General features: G+C 44.4%; 1 protein-coding gene across 4 annotated transcripts in view; it reads left to right on the top strand.

Moving 5' to 3' along the window:
- Nucleotides 1-23,086, top strand: part of TSPAN5 (tetraspanin 5) — a 146,982-nt gene that overhangs the window by 23,546 nt on the left and 100,350 nt on the right. Inside the window, exon 1 of one of the 4 annotated variants that reach the window (XM_048846611.2) lies at nucleotides 5,369-5,842. The exons of 1 other annotated variant lie outside the window; for it this stretch is intronic. Coding sequence is in view for 1 of the 3 variants with exons in the window: in XM_048846610.2 (XP_048702567.1) it covers nucleotides 5,762-5,842 (81 nt within the window). In the remaining 2 variants the exon portion in view is untranslated. Of the gene's footprint in view, nucleotides 1-5,368; nucleotides 5,843-23,086 lie in introns of those variants that run through there. 2 more of the 4 variants (XM_048846609.2, XM_048846610.2) reach the window with 2 other exon arrangements.

Here is a 23,086-nt window from a genome sequence, read left to right as displayed (position 1 = left end):
AGCTGGATGTGCACAAGTCCATGGGGCCGGACGAGTTGCATCCGAGAGTGCTAAAGGAATTGGCGGCTGTGATTGCAGAGCCATTGGCCATTATCTTTGAAAACTCGTGGCGAACGGGGGAAGTCCCAGATGACTGGAAAAAGGCTAATGTAGTGCCAATCTTTAAAAAAGGGAAGGAGGAGGATTTTGGGAACTACAGGCCAGTCAGCCTCACCTCAGTCCCTGGAAAAATCATGGAGCAGGTCCTCAAAGAATCAATACTGAAGCACTTACGTGAGAGGAAGGTGATCAGGAACAGTCATCATGGATTCACCAAGGGAAGGTCATGCCTGACTAATCTAATCGCCTTCTATGATGAGATTACTGGTTCTGTGGATGAAGGGAAAGCAGTGGATGTATTGTTTCTTGACTTTAGCAAAGCTTTTGACACTGTCTCCCACAGTATTGTCAGCAAGTTAAAGTAGTATGAGCTGGATGAATGCACCATAAGGTGGGTAGAAAGTTGGCTAGATTGTCGGGCTCAACGGGTAGGTGATCAATGGCTCCATGTCTAGTTGGCAGCCGGTGTCAAGTGGAGTGCCCCAGGGGTCGGTCCTGGGGCTGGTTTTGTTCAATATCTTCATAAATGATCTGGAGGATGGTGTGGATTGCACTCTCAGCAAATTTGCAGATGATACTCAACTGGGAGGAGTGGTAGATACGCTGGAGGGCAGGGATAGGATACAGAGGGACCTAGATAAATTGGAGGATTGGGCAAATAGAAATCTGATGCGGTTCAATAAGGATAAGTGCAGGGTCCTGCACTTAGGACGGAAGAACCCAATGCACCGCTACAGACTAGGGACCGAATGGCTAGGCAGCAGTTCTGCGGAAAAGGACCTAGGGGTGACAGTGGACGAGAAGCTGGATATGAATCAGCAATGTACCCTTGTTGCCAAGAAGGCCAATGGCATTTTGGGATGTATAAGTAGGGGCATAGCGAGCAGATCGAGGGACATGATCGTTCCCCTCTATTCGACATTGGTGAGGCCTCATCTGGAGTACTGTGTCCAGTTTTGGGCCCCACACTACAAGAAGGATGTGGATAAATTGGAGAGAGTCCAGCGAAGGGCAACAAAAATGATTAGGGGTCTGGAACACATGATTTATGAGGAGAGGCTGAGGGAACTGGGATTGTTTAGTCTGCGGAAGAGAAGAATGAGGGGGGATTTGATAGCTGCTTTCAACTACCTGAGAGGTGGTTCCAGAGAGGATGGTTCTAGACTATTCTCAGTGGTAGATGAGGACAGGACAAGGAGTAATGGTCTCAAGTTGCAGTGGGGGAGGTTTAGGTTGGATATTAGGAAAAACTTTTTCACTAGGAGGGTGGTGAAACACTGGAATGCGTTACCTAGGGAGGTGGTAGAATCTCCTTCCTTAGAAGTTTTTAAGGTCAGGCTTGACAAAGCCCTGGCTGGGATGATTTAATTGGGGAATGTTTTTCAATGTGCGCTACTTCGTATTTATCAACAATGAATTTCATCTGCCATTTTCTTGCCCACTTCACCCAGTTTTGGGAGATCCCCTTATAACTCTTTGCAGTTAGCTTTAGACTTAACTATCTTGAGTAATTTTATACCCTCTGCAGACTTTGCTATCTCACTGTTTACCCTTTTTTTCCCCCAGATCATGTATGAATATGTTGAACAGCACTGGTCTCAGAACAGATCCTTGGGAGGTGCTATTTACCCCCTCCATTTATTCCTACCCTTTGTTTATTATCTTTTCACCAGTTACTGATCCATGAGAGGAGGATGGTTCCTCTTATCCCACGACTACTTAGTTTTCATAAGAGACTTTGGTGAGGGAACTTGTCAAACGCTTTATGAAAATGCAACTAGACTATATCCACTATATTAGCCTTTTCTATATGTTTGTTGACCCCCCTCAAAGAATTCTAATAGATTGGTGAGGCATGATTTTCCTTTACAAAAGCCATGTTGACTTTTCCTCAAGAAAGTATGTTTATTTATGTGTCTGATAACTTGGTTGAGACTATAGTAAAGAACAGAATTATCTGGTACTCAGGTTAGGCTTACTGGCCTGTATTTTCCAGGATTCCCTCTGGAGACTTTTTAAAAAACTGGTGTCACATTAGCTATCCGCCAATCACCTAGTAGAGGCTGATTTAAGTGATAGGTTACGTACCAAGTTAGGAGTTCTGCAATTTCATATTTGAGTTCCTTCAGAACTCTTACGTGACTTATTACTGTTTATCAATTTGTTTGAAAACCTGCCCTGCTGACACCCCAATCTGGGGCAGTTCCTCAGATTTGTCACCTAAAAAGAATGACTCAGGAGTGGGAATCTCCCTCACATCCTTTGCAGTGAAAACCAATGCAAAGAATTAATTTAGCTTCTCTGCAATGACCTTGTTTTCCTTTGGTGCTCCTTTAGCACCTCTCTTGTCCAGTAGCCCCACTGACTGTTTGGCAGGTTTCTTGCCTCTGCTGCACTTAAAAAAATGTTTTTTAGTTTTTGTGTCTTTTCCTAGTTGCTCTTCACATTCTTTTTTGTCCTGGCTAATTATGGTTTTATACCTAACTTGCTGGAGTTTATGCTCCTTTCTATTTTCCGCAGTAGGATTTGACTTCCAATTTTTAAAAGATGTCTTTTTGTCTCTGACCACCTGTTTTACTCTGTCATTTAGCCATGGTGGCATTTTTTCACTCCTCTTACTGTTTATTTCTTGGTACAGGGGGGTGGGGGGTGGTTTACATATAGTTTGAGGCTCTATTATGGTGTTTTTTTTAAAGTTTCTATGCCGCTTGCAGGCATTTTATTCTTGTGACTGTTCCTTTTAATTTCCATTTAACTAGCCGCCTCATTTTTTATGTAGTGTCCCTTTTTGAAGTTAAATGCTACCGTGGTGGGTTTCTTTGGTATTTCCCCCCCCATAAGGATGTTAAATGTAATTACATAATGGTTGCTGTTACAGAGCAGTTCAGCTATATTCACCTCTTGAACCAGATTCTGTGTTCCACTTAAGACTAAATTTCTAAGAATTTCTTTGTGGGTTCCAGAACTAGCTGCTCCTGGAAGCAGTCATTAATGGTGTCTAGAAATTTTATCTCTGCATCCCATCCTGAGGTGACATGCTGTCCGTCCGTATGGGGAAAGTTGAAATCCCTCATAGTCATTGGGTTTTCTGTTTCTGAGCCTCGAGCATTTCACAATTACTGTCACCATCCTGGTCAGGTGGTTGGTAATAATATTCCTATTCCTATATATGGAATTTCTATGCATAGAGATGCTATGATACTGTTTGATTCATTTAAGATATCTACTATATTTGACTGGATACTTTTTTGACATAGTGTCACTCCCCCACCAGTGTGACCTACTCCGTCATTCCTATATATTTCATACCCTGGCATTACTGTGTCTTATTGTTGTTCCACCGAGTTTCTGTGATGCCTGTTAAAAGAAGATATCGATGTAATAACAGACACTCTGTTTCACCTTCTTAGTATTTAGACTTCTTGCATTTGTGTACAAGCACTTATAAAATTTGTCACTATTTAGTTCTCTGCCTTCATGTGATGTAATTGCATGGGACTTTTTCATGTGACTGTTTTTCTTCAGTTCCCACTTGTAACTTATCAACTTTTATCCTCTCCTTTTTACTAGGATATAGAGTATACACTTTAATGAATGTAAGGGATGTTTCTGACCGAACAGTGTGATTCTCTGCACCTCCTGGCTTTCCCCCAGCTCTTAGTTTAAAAAGGTTGTAGAGGAGTTTTTAATTTTACATGCCAGCAATCTGGTTCTGTTTTACTTCAGGTGGAACCCATCTTTCCTGTATAGGCTCTTCCTTTCCCAAAAGGTGTCCCAATTCCAAACAAACCTAAATCCCTCCTCTAAACACAGTCATCTCATCCAGGGATTGAAACTATTCAGTTCTGCCTGTCTAACTGGCCCTGACTGTGGAACTGAAAAAATTTCAGAGAAAGCTGCCATGGAGGTCCTGGACTTCAATCTTTTACCTACCAGCCTCAATTTGGCCTGTAGGACCGCTCTCCTACCTTCCCCTCTGTTATTGGTACCTACATGTACCATAACTACTGGCTCCTCTGCAGCACAAAGTAAAACTATTTCCCCATGTTTATTCCCCTCCCCTCCCTCTCCCCCCCCACTGTTCCTCAGACGTTCTTGTCAACTGCTGGAAATGGCCCACCTTGATTATTACTACAAAAGATTTTCTTTTCTCCCTTCTCCCTCTCCCCTGCTGGTCATAGCTCATCTTAACGATCACTCTCCTTACAGTGTGTATGGTAACACCCATTGTTTCATGTTCTCTGTGTATATAAATCTACCCACTGTATTTTCCACTGAATACATCCGATGAAGTGAGCTGTAGCTCACGAAAGCTCATGCTCAAATAAATTGGTTAGTCTCTAAGGTGCCACAAGTCCTCCTTTTCTTTTTGCCAATACAGACTAACACGGCTGCTGCTCTGAAACCAACTATCTATTATTTCTACATATCTGCATTTTCACAGTGGAATACAGTTTGAATTTTGAACCTGTAATGATCACCCCCACTTTAGGGAGTGGGCAGCTTCTCCCTAAAGGCTCAAAAACAAATTGAACAAACAACTGAAGTCAATTTAAGAAAAAAACAACAAAACAGCCCACCACCATTTATCATTTTTACAAATGTTTAAACCAATCTCATGCTTTACAGAAAGGGACGTGCCTGATGACAGCTTGGGGTTGGCAGGGTGCTGCCATGGACAAGATCCCAAGGTGGCATCTTTATTTTGGATCACCTTCAAAGCTATTTAATATTCCAGACTGCGGAGAAAGCGGCTCTCCCCACCCCGGCAGGAGCCACTGCTCCACCCGAGGATGTAATTTAGCCATGGCTTAAGGCAGCGCGCTCCTCTCCTGCGCATCCATCGCCGCAGGCCAAGTGGCACAGGGGCAGGCTGGGGCTCCCGCTCCCCCAGGGCTGGGTTCTCTGCTGCCAGCCGGACAAGCCGTTTCAAGAGACCCCCCCCGCGCACAGCCCAGAGGCTCAAGTGCCCGCTCTTGCAGCGCCCCCCCGAGCATGGGCGTTCAGCCTGAGGGCAGGATCCGGCCCCCGGCCAGCAGGGGGGCCAGGGGACCGCTCCCGCGCGGGCTGCCTGCCGCTCCCGCTCCCGCGGCGTCAGCACGGTCTCGCCCCCCCGCGCGGGGCACAGGCTGCCAGGGGCCAGCGCTCCGCAGCCCCGCGGCGGCAGCCCGCCCCTCCGCCTCGCCCCGCCCACGCCCCGGCCCTGCGATGTGTGCGCGGCTCCGCCCCCTCCGCCCGCCGCGCTCCGGAGGCGGGGGGCGGGCTCAGCCAGCCAGGGTGGGAGGGAGGTCGGCAGCAGGAAGGCGCAGCGTGGCCAAGGGGGGGCTCGAGCGTCTCGCTGCTCCCGCGGGGACGGTCCGGTGCTGGCAGCATCTGCCCGGGCAGCGCGGCGGCGCCTCTCTCTCCCCAGCAGCCGCGGGAGCCTCCTCGATGTGCGAGAGGAGGTGGGAGCTGCTCGCCGGCCATCCCCGGGACTCGGCGCCCGCTCCATGCATCGCTGAGCCGAGCCGCCGCCAAGCCCGCTCCTGCTGCAGCCGCTAATCTCCCCGGCCCGCCCCGCTCCCTCCCGGCCGGCTGCTGCTCGCCTCCCTGCCGCGCTGCCGGACCCGCGCCGTTTGCTTCCACTCTGGCTGCCAGCACCGCGTCTTCATGAGCCCAGAGGATGTCCGGGAAGCATTACAAAGGGCCCGAAGTCAGCTGCTGTATCAAATATTTTATCTTTGGCTTCAATGTCATTTTCTGGGTAAGTGCCACCGGTGCAACGCACGGAAAGGACCGTCAGGAGCGTGTGAAAAATACAAACCCGAGAGCGGTGTGTGTTCCTCCTCCTCCGCAGCCTCCCAGATAAGCCACATCCATCCCCCGTCGCTGTGATCATACAGGTTCGCACGTTGGCTGCTGCCTGCCTCTTGAAACAAAGCTTTCTCCCGCTTCCCTCCTCCCTCTTAATTGCTTTTGTTGTAGGTGTGAAGAGTGTCCCTCCCCTCCCCCTTTGTCATGGAAGAAGTAGGGAATTGAGGAGACACCCAGGCCTGGAGAATGGGTTGATCTGCGTGTGTTATTGTGATGTCCCCGAGGAAAATCGTAGATCAAGTTCGAGGAGCAATGCAATTTGGGAGGATGGTTACACAGCGACTTGTAGGGTTATGCAGGTGGTTTGCTGTGATTCGGTATTGTTTAATAATAATAATTAATAATGCGAGCGACAAAACTGTGTTTCCCCCCTCTGAAGCCCAGGCTCTTACAATGGTTCGGTTGAGCATTTGCTTGACAGTGGCTGTGTTGCTGGTCTTGTCTTGGTTGTACTGTATCCTGTGGCACCATCTGTAGCATTGTGTATGGAGTAATCAGAGCTGTGTATTGGAGTGTAACTTGCATATAATAATAATTCTAGCAGGTTTTTTACATGCCTGTTTGGAATGAGATACGCGTTTAACATGATGCATAATCTATAAAGTCAGGGTCAATACAGCAGATGGGTTTATACGTTATTGGAAACAATAAAATATGGCCTCATCCATGTATATATCGTTCATTATAGCAGGAGGGGGGCTCTTGTATTTATAAAGCACATCTCACTGTAATTTATACCAATTAGCAATGATGAAGACAGACTTATGTGCTGGGGGGGGGATGACTGTGAAAGCATGTGTGAACACAGACTCAGAATGCAGGAATTTAAAGATTGGCAATAAAAGATTCTGAACTCCATTATTACAGATGGGGAAAACTGTTACTTTTCCTTTCTCATCTCATCACCAGTACAGAGCTTCTGATTACCTTCAGCACCCATGGAAAAAATAGATAAGGACCAGGTGATAACAAGTGTTTAGTGATGATGTGATGTCTCTTTTCCTAGAAAGTAAAGATCTCTGGAAGACTGTCATAGTTTTTTAAAGTGGTTATTTTGAACAAACAAAAACGAAACTTGATTTATTTTTTTAACATAATCTTAAAATAGTTCACTCATTTTATATTAATGTTTACTTGTCCCCTTCCTTACCTCCTATCATACATGGTACTTTAAAGCGTCACACGGTATCTTTCAACAGCTGCATGAATTGTTTTGTTTGCTCCAGTTTTAAAGGGGTGTGTGTGTGTGTGTTTAATTCCTCTACATGTCTGATGCAATGAACACAGATGTTTTCTGGCAAAAAAACAGAAGGGTTTGCACTTGCAGAATACCTGTATACCATTCCAGTGGCCCTCAGGATCAACCGGGAGAAGGATTATTTTGATACCCTAATAAATTATATATAGAATAAATGTGGTGTGTTTCTTGGCCAACCAGTCATTTTCAATGAGTGAGATACTATGCTTCTCCCTATTTAACTGTGCTTGCCTCGACCTATAAATACTAAGTATGTGGACAATGGCAGTTGGATCAGTGTCTTTTTTCTTATGTCGGCTTATATGTTTGCATGAAAGGGACACAGGAGGCTAACAGATTATTTACTACTTTTCATGTTGGTTGGCTGAGGCTCACTCAGTTTAGCTATCAAAATGAATAGCAGAGTTCCATGTGTCACAGTGGAATTGGTGGATACCAGATTTCTGAGGGAAGGTCCTTGGGCCGTATGGTGCAGTGGGAGAGGCGGCCGCTGGACTGGGAATCAGGAGGCTTGAGTTTATTTCCAACTCTGCTGTTGGCTTGTTGTGTGGCCTCGATATCTGAATTTCCCTATTGGCAAAATGCAGTCCATGATACTTGCCCTCCTTTACAAAGCCCCTTGAGATATACAGCACTTTTCATCTATAGAGGAGTTATGTGTTTTTATTGTCTTAGTTACTTTCTCAAAACAGTACTGGCTTTTTGTGAAGAGAGGCCACATGTACCACAGTTCCAAATAATAGGCAGTCATCTTCCAGAGTATGTTTAATGTAGTTTTCTTGACTTGATAGCAACTTGCTCAGTGTTCAATCACTCAGCTGAGCCAGAGCTCATGTAAAGGAAAAAATAATTTCAGTTGCCTGTACAAGGAGAGCAGTACTTGAGGATAACTGCACCTTTAGTTGTTTTAAGAAAGCTCAGATCTTTTACTGAGAATAGGAGTACTTGTGGCACCTTAAAGACTAAATAAATTTGTTAGTCTCTAAGGTGCCACAAGTACTCCTTTTCTTTTTACTGAGAAAGTTGTGTAAAACATTCTCTTTCAAACATCTTGCATAAACCCTTCAAAAGTATATAGTACCTTTCCAGAAACATCTAGCAAAGACCTAGTATGTGCTCTTTGTATCAACCGTTTTTAAAAAATGAAGAGAAAACTTACCTTCCATTTCTGCATCATAAAATAGCAGAGTGAAAATGGAGTGAAGTGAGTTAAGAGCAGCACCATTTCTAACCATGAAAAGTGATGGAGCCTTCAACAGAGCAATGTTGTGCAAGTATTTTAATAACAGTTGGGATATTGGCACATAATCTAAAGAGATATACCATCTTAACTTTATAATATAGAACAAAATGTACATAACTTCACACTTTTAATGTTTGGAATAAAAGGCAAAATAACCTTTTTGTTCAGCTTTGTGCTTTTACATGGGGGAAAAAAAAAACCCAAACAAACCAGAACCCAACAGCAACAACAGATTTGTACCCAGTTAGTGGAAGTTGCACCTGTGTGTTTGAAGGCAGAATTGTGCTGTTCAGGTGACACCTCTTAATCTTTTATTGCCTCGGATAACATGGCCCAAATTCTGCACTCTGTGATGTTCATCCAATTACACTTTCTTCAGTAGAGCTGCATGGGGGAGGGATGGGTTCGTAACCGAACAGAATGTTTCCCTGTTTGTACATGCAGTATAAATCACAACTTTAGATACATTTGTAATTTTAGGTTGTCTTTTTGAAAACCCAGAGTTAAAGACATTACATTTAATATGCTAGAGGTGACCTGCAAAAGATTTTATAAAATTCAGGATTGTTTACTGCCCCCCTTTTGGGGGGGTAGGGTAGGAGGGGATGAAGGAGCACGCTTTATGATGTATAAAGAAAGTTTGTTTTGGGTTTTTTCCCCTTGCTTGTGTCAGATACTGGGAATGCCCAAGTAATCCTTCAGCAAAACAAGACTTTGAAGTCTTTGGAGAACTTATGTGAGCTTGCAACACCTTAATAGAAGAGCAGCTGTGTTAGTCTGTATTCGCAAAAAGAAAAGGAGTACTTGTGGCACCTTAGAGACTAACAAATTTATTTGAGCATAAGCTTTCGTGAGCTACAGCTCACTTCATCGGATGCATTGTTAGTCTCTAAGGTGCCACAAGTACTCCTTTTCTTTTTGCTTAATAGAAGAGGCAGGGATGTTTAAAACTAACAAATGTCCTTTCTCCAAAACATTACTTGAACACTGAAACAAAATATAAACCAAACAAAACAAAGATTTAAATACGGGAAAGGGATATTTATCTGTTGCTCAGCTTTCCCTTTCCAGGCCCTTGTTGACTAGAGCACTGCCCCAGGCTTTAACTTGATCGGTTTAATGTGTGTTAAGACATGCTCTGCGGTTTCTGCACTACACTTCTAGAGTGTGTTACCTAACACAAACTACGGCCCGTGGGCCACATCCGGCCAGTGGGACTGTCCTGCCTGGTCCTTGAGCTCCCGGCCGGGGAGGCTAGCCCCCGGTCCTTCCCGCGCTGTACCCCGCCCCTGCTGCCTCACCGCAGCACTGCCAACGCTTTGGGCAGCAGGGTTGCATGCTCCTGCCAGGCCGCGCGGCAGAGTGTCTGGCTCCAGCTGGGCGGAGGGGCTGCCAGACGTGAGCGGCATGGTAAGGGGGCTGAGGCCGGGGGTTGGATAAGGGGCAAGGAGTCATGGGGGGCAGTCAGGGGACAGGGAGCAGGGGGTGGTTGGATGGGGTGGAGGTTCGGGGCAGGGTGGTCAGGGAGCAGAGTGGGTTGGATAGGCGTGGGAGTCGTAGAATCATAGAATGTCAGGGTTGGAAGGGACCTCAGGAGGTCATCAAATCCAACTCCCTGCTCAAAAGCAGGACCAATCCCCAGTTAAATCATGGGGGTCCTGGGGGGGCCTGTCAGAGGGCAGGAGTGTGGATAGGGTTTGCGACAGAGAGCGGGGGGGGGGGGGGGGGGGTTGGATGGGGGTGGGGTCCCGGGGGGCGGTTAGGGGCAGGAGTCCCAGGAAGGGGTGGTCAGGGGACAAGGATCAGGGAGGGGGTTGGATTGGTTGGGGGTTCAGAGAGGGGCAGTTGGGGAGGGAAGTGGGAGGGGGGAAATAGGGGGTAGGGGCCAGACTGTTTGGGGAGGCACAGCCTTCCCTACCCGGCCCTCCATACAGTTTTGCAACCCCTATGTGGCCCCCAGGCGAAAAAGTTTGCCCACCCCTTTTCTAGCAACCTTTAAATCCTAGTCTAGACAAAACCAGTGTCTTCCAGCCTATGAAGGACCTGAATTCCTAACATAAAAATCAAAAGGGAAGAAAAATAGCTTCTGTTTATTTTTTAATTACCAAAAACTCTGTCAGGCCCTCTTTATATATCAGAATGAACCCAAAAAGGCACAAGACTGGCTTTCCCCTCTGCAAATCAGGTTTAAGCTGTTACCTTATTTCCAAGTAAATTAAGGCCACATTCTGTCCTTTGTTGCAATCAATGGAAACTGCATATGTATGTCTCATGGCAGAATTGGGACCATACTCTGGTTCCAGTGACCCTAAACTAATAGAGAAGGGAGGTAAAGAGAACTTTAGCACATCAAACAGAAGCCTGTATTTTTTCTTATGATTCACCGTAAATTGCAAGATGTAGTGGGATGATGATACATCAGCATATTACAAGTCATAATTTGTGTTTTAATTTGCTAGGCATCTGTTAGTTTTGATAGTAACCATATGGGAGTCTAAATTGTCTTCTGAATTACAGGAAGATAGTAAAAAGAAAGCTAAATATGGTGCTGTAAGTGTCCTACAAGAAAAGAGTTGAAAAGCGCATTGACATGCGAGGAACAAGTAATTGACTGCTTGCTTGGATTCTGTAGATCATTGGTAGTGTGTTCTCAAGGTGACATAGAATCATTTCCCCATGACACTGTGTTTTCAGAAATCGAAAAATGAAATTTGGAAATACAATTTTTTTTCTCCTCCAAAAATGAAAATTTTAATGAGAGATTGTTTTAGCGTGATCTTTAAACAGCTGTAATGTTTTATCCATAGAAAGTACTCTTGGAAGATAACCATCCAGTTAAGGATGAATGCATTTCAGGACAAAAATAGATGGTCAGGGTGCTTCCCCTTCTCCCACCCCCCTGCTTCCACTCTAGATTCAGTCCATTTACATCTGTTGTTAATTCCCCCATTTTGGAACATCGGAGAATATTTCATAATAGATACCAGAAATAGAAAAAACCTTGTCTTGGAAAATATATATAATAACTGCTTTGTAACTCTGAAAGTTGGTGAATGCATATTGATATACTCGATAAATTGTCATGAGCTTCTTTCCTCCTGCCTCCAAAAAACCCTATCTACTTTTGTAGTAACAAACATTTTTAACTATAAACTATGTCCACATTCTAGAACAGCTCATTTGGACAAAACACACAACTCAAATTGAGCAAAAGAGAGCATATTTGTGTTTATGGGCATACATACAAACACATTTGCGCGTTGTATGCATGGGCACATAGAGAAAGCGAATACATGACAGGTAGTGGAAGGAAAGAAATATTTTTTTAAGTGGAAATCCAAGAAAGCAGTTTAAAAAAATAATCTTCCAACCATGAAGTGTAATTAGCACATTACTATTACTAGTAGAAGCTTTCTGTTTTGGGACTAGGCGAATGCAAGGTGGAAGAGAGAGAACTTTCCTTGAAGTACTAATATTTTTCTTCTCAATATGTTTTAAACCAAAAATCAAATATTTGTTCTTTGCGAGTGGAAGACTCTGTGGTTCTAGGCCCTTAAATAATACTAGTGCTGAAATATAATCAGCAACCTTGGATTATTCTTAAACTCTATAAGACAGTAGTAGTAAATGGTTGATAGGTGATTGGAAACCTGAGCTTGCAGTCAGTGAAAAATACACACAATTCTTCAGAAGTGTCCCGTCCCCCCCTGTCCTGCCCCGGGCTCCGTTAGGCACTGATCCTGGAAATAGATCACTGCTGTAGACCCTCATGTTTATCCATGCAGAATCCCATTGCCTTAAATAGGATTCCCTTTATATGTAAGGGTCTGCACTGGTGCATTCGTTTGCTGACTTGTGGCTTTAAATGAATTGAGGAGAAGAGGGAGAAGAAAGGGGTGACGACAAGTTGTCTCTTGCTGAAAATGTCTTATAAATTATATTTGGCACCAAGATTACAACTTCTATAAACCTGGAAGGAGCAGCTGGTGTGTTAATAAACATTAAATCTAGCCATGTTTAATACTCTATATTCAGTTAACTAGTCCCAATAAAACAAGAAGATTTGCCTCAAGCATTTAAGTGTAATGTTTTGTCTCCAACTAAAACTGAAAAAAAAATAAAAATAATTTCCCCTCCAAAAACTTTGAAATCTAATTCTGCCAAATAGAAGAGTCCAGCCTCAGAATAACAATATAGTGCTGTAGGGTAGAGTCTGCTTTTATATTCTGATTCCCCAAAATACGCAGTGTACTTCTCATATAAGTGCGTGTTTGCCTGTCAATAGAATTGTAATGGGCTTTGTTATGGTGTAGGCAGGAACAAGGAGCTGAAAGGCACATGTGGTAACAGAGCTTTATTAGTAGTGATCCAGAAGTGACCCTCGGTATTAACTCTTGAAGTGCTAGCCAAGACAGCAGTACATTTTAAAAATCTTATAATTTTTCTTAGTCAAACAGTGTGGGTTTTTTATGTCTAAATCCTGTTTTACCAGCTTCTCTTCCTCCCCATCAGATTCTGCTTTAAAAAAGAAACGTGCTTTGCCCACATAACTTGTTTAAACCCCCACCCCCCGCCAAAACAGACTAATGTTGTCCTTTCTTATTAATTAACTGCATTGTATTCGGTTCCATTACTGTTCTACGTCTTAGACAGCAGAAAGCCTATTCTTCGTTGGCTTGAGACATAATCATTTCTCTTCCATTGGTCTACATAGGTCTATTCTACAGGTTTGAAAATTCCCATTTTCAGAGTCAGATTTGCTGACATCTGCACTGAACCTGCAAAAGGATCTGCCTGTCTAGACCTGTGTGCCTATATGGAATCTAGGGACTTGATTGGGACTTTGCACGGGTGTAGGAGTCTGAGGATGGATCCCATTGCTGAATCAGTGCCCAATTAAGTTTGTTGGTTCTATAAAATATACAGGGTTGCTCAGTAATCCCATCTCCTTTCTTGGTTTATATTAAAGCATGTTCCTACATGAAATGTTGCCCAGGGGATAAAACCTGGGACTAACAGGCTCTTTGGCTCTGATTGAGCATGACCTTGAATAACTCACTTATGTCTCGACTTTCAAAGATGCTGAGCATCTACAGTCTCTGTGCCACTGGGGCATAATAATACATGAGGTGAATGACAGCTAGGTAACTTTTGTTTGTTTGTTTAAAGGACATCCATTTTCACATCAGGTTCTGCAGATAATATTTCAACTTTCCAATCACTTTTCTCTGGACAGCATTTAGAAATGTATTTCAGTACACACACACAGAGTGTCTTATTAATGCATTGTCAATTTCACACAACTGGGAAGAATCAATATGCCTCTTCCAGCGATTTGAAAATCCCCTTGCTCCCACTGAAGACTCCTTAACATCAAATAATATTGAAAACCAAGCAACAACATGTGCTTCATGAACTTCAAGCAAAGTTCAAGATGTGTGGTGTCTTTTTCAGTAGCAGGGCCAAGAAATACAATGGAGACGTTCTATCGCTCTGTGATTCTGCAGTGAGTGTATTCATCTTGAATCATAGGTATTTATTTTAGGGAAAAGCTCTTTTCTTGGTTTTTGTTACACACTAACTCAATAAAAAAAAGTTTAAGAAGTAGCTGGTGAAGAGACCCTTCCATGGAGTGTTCACTTGAGCAAAAAAATCAAAAAAAGGTGGTTGGGGTGAGGTGGGTTAGCATTGCAAGTAGAAGGGGTGTATTGAAATTGTTATCCCCATATCTTCGTCTCCCAGAACAAGGTGCTAATGAGCTAAATCCTGGTCCCTCTTGATCAAGCCCAAGTAAAAAGACGTTGCTGGCCCCCCCCCCCCCCAAAAAAAAATAAAAGTACGTTAGGATTCTAACAGGAATAAACTGTTCTCTCCAGCCTTCAAGTTGGGCTTACTGCTCTCCGTGGGGAGTTGGGTATTCTGTCTGTGTCACAGCTTCCCCTCTGTTGTGGGATTTTGGGGGTCAGTGGACGCATTTGGCCTGGGTCTACTGATCAGCACTGTCCGTATTAAATTGATATAATATAAATGCTTAGATAAAATTAAAGTCCCCTCGTGTAGTCTCTCAACATCCTGGATATTCCCCACCCTCACACAGTGGAAATGCAGCAATTCTGCTTCATTTTCATCCTCTGTGCCTGCAGAGAGGGTGGGACCAAGATTTGGACATTAATAAAAATACCATGGACTTACATAGCCTATTTAACTTAGGGCAAATCTACCCTCCCTGCACAGAGCTCAAAGAAGCAATCTTTGTGCAGGGGTTCTTGGCATGGGCCAGTAGGGAGGGACTTGTCCATCCAAGCAGTGGAGCACCAGCAAAGACAGAGGCATAGAAGGAGGTGTCTTGGCTAGAGGATTCACCTAGTATCAGATCTGTTGTTCACAGCCCACATCAAAGCTCCTCTCCACACTGCTAACGATGGGTACCCTCCTCTCTCCACATACATGTTGTTCACTGTGTGTGGGGGTCCTGGCAAGTGTGGGTTCTCCATAACTGCATTCTCCTCCCTCTGAATGGTCTTTTCCACTACCACAGGATCCCTACTATCCCTTATGTGTAGAAAATGTTCTTCCTCTGACAAACTGGGGACACAAAGCTCAAAAAAAAATCATGCATCTTCTCTGACAGGGGTTTTGTTCTATCACATGGTGCATATGCTGTCAGACTGCCTTTTGTGAAAACAAATAACCCTTCCATCGCCCCCCATAGATACATGTACTCTTTGAAATATTAGGTGAATATATGTGATTAACATTTTTGTCCGTCTTAGAGGATGGTGGTGGAAGGGGGTGGCTGTCATGAAGGCACAAATGCATGCTTGCCAACTAGAACAGTACGGAAGGAAGGAAGGCCTGCTAGATTGATTCCAGATGTTGATTGTATCTGGCCTATGCTAGAATGGGCAAAGTAAGTAGGAAATCTAACCAAGAATCTGTTCAAGGTAGGAAAACAGTTTTTTCAAAATTGGAAAACCTCTTCCCCCATGCCAAAAATGAAATGACATGGAAATTATGTCTGCATCAATAGGGCCTGACTCTGACCTGACTTCATCATGATCATCATTCCTGTAACCGCATTGGTTGTTGGGGCACCATGACTGATTAGCAATCAACCAATTGTCTCCACCCCTGACGATTGTGTGTCAGTCCTTGAGTCTCCGCAAAGTCCATTCCTGTCCACTCTTTTATGTTGTCAGTCCATCTCTTCTTCTGTCTACCTCCTCTTCTTTTCTCCTGTTCTGTCTCTTGGAGGATGATCTTGTTACATGGCCATATCACTTCAGCTTGCGCTTCTTCACGGTTGTCAGGAGGTCTTCATATGACCCAGTGCATTGGGTGATGGTGTTGTGGACCTCTTCGTTAGTGACATGGTTGAAGTAGGAGATGCCCAGGATTTTACGGAAGCATCTCCTCTCTGCTACCTGTATTTTCCGTTCAAGTTCTGCTGTAAGGGTCCATGTCTCGCACACATACAGAAAAATGGAGATGACCAATGTGTGCAGCAGTTTCAGTTTGGATTCCAGGGAGATGTTCTTATTCCTCCAAATTGGCTTTAGCTTTGCTATTGCTGCTGTTGTTTGCGCAGTTCTTGCCCGAATTTCTGCCTTGGATTCTTCAAGTATTTGGGGGCAATCGTCACTGATGAACTGTTTCACTGTCTCCAGCTCTTGTCTACTCACAGTGATATGTGAGCTGATCATGTTTGTTTGTCATCTGCTTGGTTTTCTCTGCACTGATTTCCATGCCATATTTTGTGGAGGTTTCATCCAATCGTTTCACAAGGTTGGCAAGTTCATCATCACTGCCTTCCAGGCAGTCAGTGTCATCAGCGAATCGAAGGTTTCAGATTGTTCGCCCCTCAATGCTTACTGTGCATATGTGATCTTCTAGGGCATCAGTCATTATGCACTCCAAGTAGATGTTGACCTGACTTACACCAATGTAAATCAGGAGTGACTAAGTCTAGTGAAGCCATTAGTTTTTCTGGTATGAGACCAGAATCAGGCCCATAATATTTACTGTAAAGGAAGAAAATAATTTCTTTACAAAATTAGAAATGCAGTTCTCCAAGGAATGGTATCACTTTCTGCATTAAAACACAGCCAGATAAAGGCTTTCAGGCGGAAGGATAAATGTTTTTGCAATAATTAGTCACTAATACAGGATGTAGTATGCCAGTGTCACTACATGTCACCCCCCCATCCTTCCTGCTCACTGGGCTTTGCTTCTTTCTCCACATACATCCAGGGTGTTATAAAGTCATGCTGCTTCCTTCCTTCATTTTTTTCCCCTACCAAAAATAAGGGGAGAACAGAAAAGAAGACAAAAGAACAAAAAGTAAAGGAATGGGAAGTGAGTGAAAGAGAAGGAAGGAAGAGGACAGGGCTGGGAAAAGAGAGCGACATCTGTTTCCATCTGCTAGGAATTAATCAAGATGTCTAAAAAGTTAGACCAAATCTTTACAAATTTGTCTGAGGTCCTTCTTCACTGAAAAGTTACCCACTCTTTAGCTGCTAGGTCAGCTGACCTATTTCTTTGTGCGCTGATGACTGAAAAGAAATATATTTCCATATCCAGGTCATCTCCTACCTTGCTTACTTCAACTTCCTCCTCTTGATCTCCTTGATACCTATCAGTATATCGCTCCCTTCCAGTCTGTCCAGAATTCAGGTGCTATAATAATTTTCCTCACCCATCCATATGGAACATAGGTACCTTATTGAACTTCTCAACTGGCTCCTTCTTGCCCAATAGATAGAGTTCAGTTGCCTTCTTTTGTATTTTAAGTCCTCGCACAAGCCCACTGGCTTACATCTCAGATCTCTTTATTGTATTTCTCTCTTCAGCATGTCTTCCTCCCTCCCACCTTCTGCCTTTATCCATGCTCTTTCTTACCCCATTCTCCTGCTCACTTGGTCAAAGGATGAAAAGCACATTCAATCCTTGCTTCAATCCTCTTTTTATTCAAATCCACTGTAAAGACCCACTCTTCCACCCGGCCCACAAGTGCTAAGCCGCTGCAGGCTGCTGTTTGCTCCATCTAGGTGAAAAGTTGAGGGTGAAAGGGAGGGGAATACTTACATCAGAGGTTCACACACTTTGCTGTGCTTCTCTTCGGAGAGTCATGTCCTGTCAGTGGCTCCCCTCAGTGCAGGGGAAAGCGGGGGACCCAGATGGTGCAGAGTTCAGAGCCCATGAGGGGGAAGAAGGGGGAAATTCCCATGTGACCAGTGAGTTCCAGGGCCCCTCCCTTGCAGAGGGGGCTCAGTTGCTAGGGCAGATGGGGGAGAGGAGTGTGTGTGTGGGGTGCGTCTGGGTCACATGGGTTTGGCTCTGGGAAAGGAGTTATTAGTGCAGGAGCAGCTTCTGAGACCCACAGGGTTCTGAAGAGGCAAGGCTGCTGGACAATGGAAATCCAATGCCTGACCGTTCAGTGGGCAACCAGATCCAAACCCTGGGGTAGCTGCCTGCCTAGGGTGTCGTTTCTCTTAAAATTTCCTACTGTTGCATTCCCGTTGGTGGGAACTCTAGCTGTCTCTACCACCATGGTGTCGAGGCTTGCTTTGAGCAGAGCTGGGTGACATGGTGGTCTAAAAATGCTAGTAACTTGTCTGTGCTAGAGCTCCCACTGTTCCTACCACTATGGCAGGAAAGGTTAAGAAAAAAACTTGGAAGCAGCCTAAGGGTTTGGAGAGAAGGTAGAAGAGAGATCCTTCTTTGTCTAGTCAAACTTCACTGTGTGCTTATGCTCATTTTGTGTTTGAACCCACTCATTTGTCCCTTTTGGTGTGGGAAAAGGGCTGGGAAGATATTAGTCTGCACTTTTATTTTCCACCTCTGTGTTACAGGGTGTCTAGTATCTCCCCCCCCTTTTTTTTTTTTCTGTTTTTTAAGTTTAAAGGATATTTTTGGATTGATGGAGGTGAATTAGATTTAATTCCTGAAGCCCAGACATTGTTCTCATGAGGCTAAGGGGTAGGAGATTAAGCAGTTACAGAAGGTGGGAAGACTTAAATTCCAGGAAACAAGCTGGTGTTGTGCCTATATTTACCCTTCATTCTTTACCTCACAAAGGTAATCTCATAAACTCTAGTAGGGATAATTACCTGCTTCCGAACTTGTGTGGTATCTGCACCTACAACTTGTTTGTCCTACTCTCTCAATGCAGAGGGAAGCCATAGGAGAAGAAGCATAGCCTCTTCTACTCTTTAGACTTGTGTATCTTCCCCTAACACACCCATCAAGAGTTGGGGAAAAAACCCTACTACTCACTATAGGTAGTTTCATCCTGTTTAGGTTTATAAATAAGCTGCTACAGTGATTAGGCATTCTTTACATCAGAATCTGTTCTTGAACAAGTTGCAGCTGGGAAGAGTTGTTCTGATTCTTTATGTATTTAGTGGTGTTACAGGGGTTGCAGTGTGGTAGCAGACCACTGGGCATGGAGGAGAGTGCCTCTGACGTACACTTCAGGAGCTTGGTGTGGGAAACCTCCAGTACTTAAAGTGGGAATTGTCAGGACGGCTTTTCCTTCTACTCATGGCACGTCTCCTCAGGTGAGAGTTAGTCTGGGAGACAATTGCTGCTTATTATTTTTTCCAGTCTGATGCTTTGGAGTCTTGGGGCCTAAATTCTCAATTACACTAAAGCTGCTTTTACCCCCACTCTGCCAGTATAAAGGGGCCTTAAAATGGGGGTGTATTACATTTACACCGAGTGACGTAAACTGGTTGTACTGTCAATGAGAACCAATCCCTTGGAGTCAAAGCCTGTTCTTGTGAGTGAATTTGGCCCTTGGTCTGAGCTGTCTGGAAAAGTTGCTGTGTTGGAAGGATTTAGTCAGGCCCCCCTATAGGAAGGGTGGGCTTGGGCTTGTATGTTGAGTGCTGTGGGTAAGTGGTGAGAAGAAGGGCGTAAGCCTTTCCTCTAAGAAGGGCAGGGAGTGGAGCTAAGTGCTTCTCATCCAAAGAGCACAAGGTACCTTAGTTTTAGGGAGACCTCTTCTGAAACTCAAAATAAATGATGCTTGGCTACAGCAAACGAGCTTTGTTTTCTGTTCTTGCCTCCCAGAGTGACTTGCATGATTATTTCCGGTTGCTGGTATCGTAGTGACCCGTAGAGTGTGCTCTGATGTGCCGTTTGTCTGTAGAGCTCCTTTTAGGTAAAAACTGAAAAATCCACATCTTTCAGAAAACTAAACAAGCGCACACAAAGGCATCTCAAAGCTCACAGAAATCAAACTGTCAAACACATCGAGGGTTCTCAATAATAATACACTTGCCCAAGATCAATTAAACTCCTTCCTCCTTTGCCCTCAGAGTAATATTAATTTTAAATGAGCCCTGCGCATTGCTGCCTCACATCAAATGCTCTGCTGTTGTAGAGTTCCTCCATTTAGCATACGCAGCACAAAGACTGCTTCAGAGTTGGTAACGTTTGGGGCCTCGTTATGCAGCCTCTTCGTATGAGCAGCTCCCATTGACTTTGAAGGGAGTTGCTTGGTGCAGCAGCTGTATAATCAGGCCCTTGGTTAAAAAACAATGTGAAAAAGATGCAAAAAGACTTCAAAAGAGCCAGAGCTATTACTTTTAGTATGTCTAAGTAGCAAAGAGCTGATATGGAGGAGAAGGATGTGTAGATGCAGCTGACAAGCTCTTGCTGAGAAAAAGTGGACTGCACAATGTTCTTATTTTCCCACTTTTTCATTTCTTGGGATAAGAAATTAATATATTTAAATGTTTTTGTTCAATGGAGGTGAAGTCTCTCCTGTAAGTTGTAGCAGCATCATGTGAATCTAATGCATCTGGCACTGAGAGAATACAATAGTCAGTGCATACAGAGTTAATCCACTAGAGACTATATAGAATTTGATTACATTCTTTTTCTTTTTTAGTGGGAGTGTGTGAAAAGCTATAGTTGATCTGTATAAATATACATGTGCCTCCTCAGCACCAATTTGGCCAGCAATCTGGAGAATGCCAGCATTTTATAATCAGCCATTCATAACATTGTGTTACTACTGAGTACTGGGTCCTGCCTCTGCCAGGCACTGACTTGGATAAATTCTATGAGACAGTCAAATGTTTTGATGAATCTTCAGGACATGGACACTATTAATGCTTATCTAGTAGATACCTCTTCTTATGTGGTCTACCATAAGCCACATAAAAAATGGCCACGTTTTACTAATTGCTTCTGAACTTTAACAGTATCTTGGGTTAAAGATAATGGCCTTCACACAAAGTACATTCCATTACAACTGACAGTGTTTTATTCGGTAAGCTAGCAAAACCCATAAGTATATTTCAGTAAACAAAGTATAGTGAAGTTATGTCTGAAAATCAAATCCATAAATCAGTTTATACTTAGCATGTGAAGTGGAGGGCTTGGAATGGATATGGATTTTCTGGAACTCCGTGCGTGTGTGTGTGTGTTTTAACTGAAGAACTTGACTGAAACTTGCATTAAACTAACTAGTGCACTCATGCTGTCTCTGGTTGTATTGCTCTTACAGCAGTTTTCAGTTACAAGTTGTGAGTGTGTGTGGTTATTATCTGATAACACTGAAGGGTAACTTTTTTTTTTGGCCTTCAAGTCTTTTAAAAAATGTAAACTTTCATTGAAGAACTATTAATTTTGCCTTTTTAAAAGCTGCTCAGTATTTTGGCTCGGAAATGCAGACCATCTTCAGAGAAAATGAGCAAATTGTCTTAACATCTGCAACTAATTTATATTATGCTAAGCAGCACTGCTATAGTCATGAAAGAAATAGATAATCTTTAAATGGAGCAGGAGTAGCAAACAGGAGAGTTTTGCAAGGGAGTTCTCCAGGGGAAGGAGGAGCGACTGTGACCCTTGGGGTGAGTTGTTAGTTATGCTTACTGTGTGCCCACTTGACTGAAGTTTATAGTGTGGTCTGTTTGGGGGGGCGGTGTGCTGAGCCTAGTGGCCTACTAGGCAAGGCTGAGAGCTTCCTAATGAGGCTCTAGCCTGCCATCCTTTGATCATTAATCTATTTAGGGTCCTATGACCAGGGGGTGGGGCTAACTCAGGGAGAAAAGGGGTTTAAAAAGACAGCTCCAAGTGACCGGAGGAGCTAGGAAACAAGGGAGTTTTATGAGGGAGTTTAGAGAAGCAGCGTGAAAGCCTGATAAACCTAATAAACATTCTCTAAACTTTGAACAATAACCCCTCCCTCAAAAAACAACAACAACAACCCAATCACCCCCTCCTCCCCACCACACACAAAGAACAAACGGCCCTGCAAGAATAAAAATAGGCAGAAGTCCAGCAGCAGAGTGGGGGCTATCCAGTTTGTTATATTGAATCCAGCATGTATGATTACCTGTCTTATGGGCAAGTGGTATATGTGTGCATTTGGTGCAATCAGCTCCTGGCCCTTAGATACTGAGTATGGGCGCTTGAGACCAGAGTGGCTGAGCTGGAGGATGTAAGGGAGACAGAGGAGGTACCTAGATGAGACTTTCTGGGACACACTGAAGTGGTTCCACCCCCAGTTTGACATCTTCTGTGTTGTTGAGGAAGATGAAAGTCTAGGGGGAAGGAGAAGATGCAGTTTGAGTTAAGGGAAACGATCCCATAGTTGGAACCCTCCTTCCATATTATGTCATGGTATCCTCTCCCACTGAGATCACCTTTCCAGAGGAGGGGACCACTGTTATTGGCAAAAGACAGGCAATAGTAATGGGGACGTTGATTATTAGAAATATAGATAGTTGGGTTTGCAATGACCAGGAGAACCGCATGGTGACTTGCCTGCCTAGTGCAAAGGTTGCAGATTTCTTGAGACCGCTAAACAGACTTATATGCAGTGCTGAGGAGGAGCTAGTGGTCATGGTACATGTAGGTACCAGTGACATAGGGAAGGATAGGAGATAGGTCCTGGAGGCCAAATTTCGGCTGCTCAGTAAGGGATTGAAGTCTGGGACCTCCATGGTAGCATTCTCTGAAGTGCTTCCAGCCCCACTCCCAGGGTCAGTTAGGCAGAACTTCAGGGTCTCAATGTGTGGATGAGATGATAGTGTTGAGAGGGGGATTTAGGTTTATTAGGAACAGAGAAAATGATGACCCTATGCAGGAAGGATGGGATCTACCTAAACTAAAAAGGAAACGGATTGCTGGCATGTAAAATTAAAAAGGTAGTACAGGAGTTTTTAAACTAAGGGCTGGGGGAAAGCCAACGGGTGTGGAAAGAGACATTCCTTGGGGAGGATTTCTTAAGGGAGATACTGTGTATCAGAGGTGGGCAAACTACGGCCCGCGGGCCACATCCGGCCAGCGGGACCGTCCTGCCCGGCCCCTGAGCTCCCTGCTGGGGAGGCTAGCCCCCGGGCCCTCCCCTGCTGTCCCCCTCTCCTGCAGCGCCGCCTCCCTGCGGGCAGTTCTCTGAGTGGTGGGGCTGTGAGCTCCTGCAGAGCAGCAGCGTGTGCAGCTCTGGCTGGGCGGCGCAGCTGCCAGATGTGCTGCTCTCAGCGGCATGGTAAGGGCTGGGGGGGGTTGGATAAGGGGTGGAGGGTTCCAGGGGGCAGTCAGGGGACAGAGAGGGTGGGGTGGAGATTCTGCTGGGGGTGTGTGTCAGGGGACGGGGAACGGGGGGGTTGGATAGGCTT

This window comes from Caretta caretta, chromosome 4 (assembly GCF_965140235.1).
Source record: "Caretta caretta isolate rCarCar2 chromosome 4, rCarCar1.hap1, whole genome shotgun sequence".
Classification (NCBI taxonomy): Eukaryota; Metazoa; Chordata; order Testudines; family Cheloniidae; genus Caretta; species Caretta caretta.
This window is presented reverse-complemented; position numbering and strand designations above follow the sequence as displayed.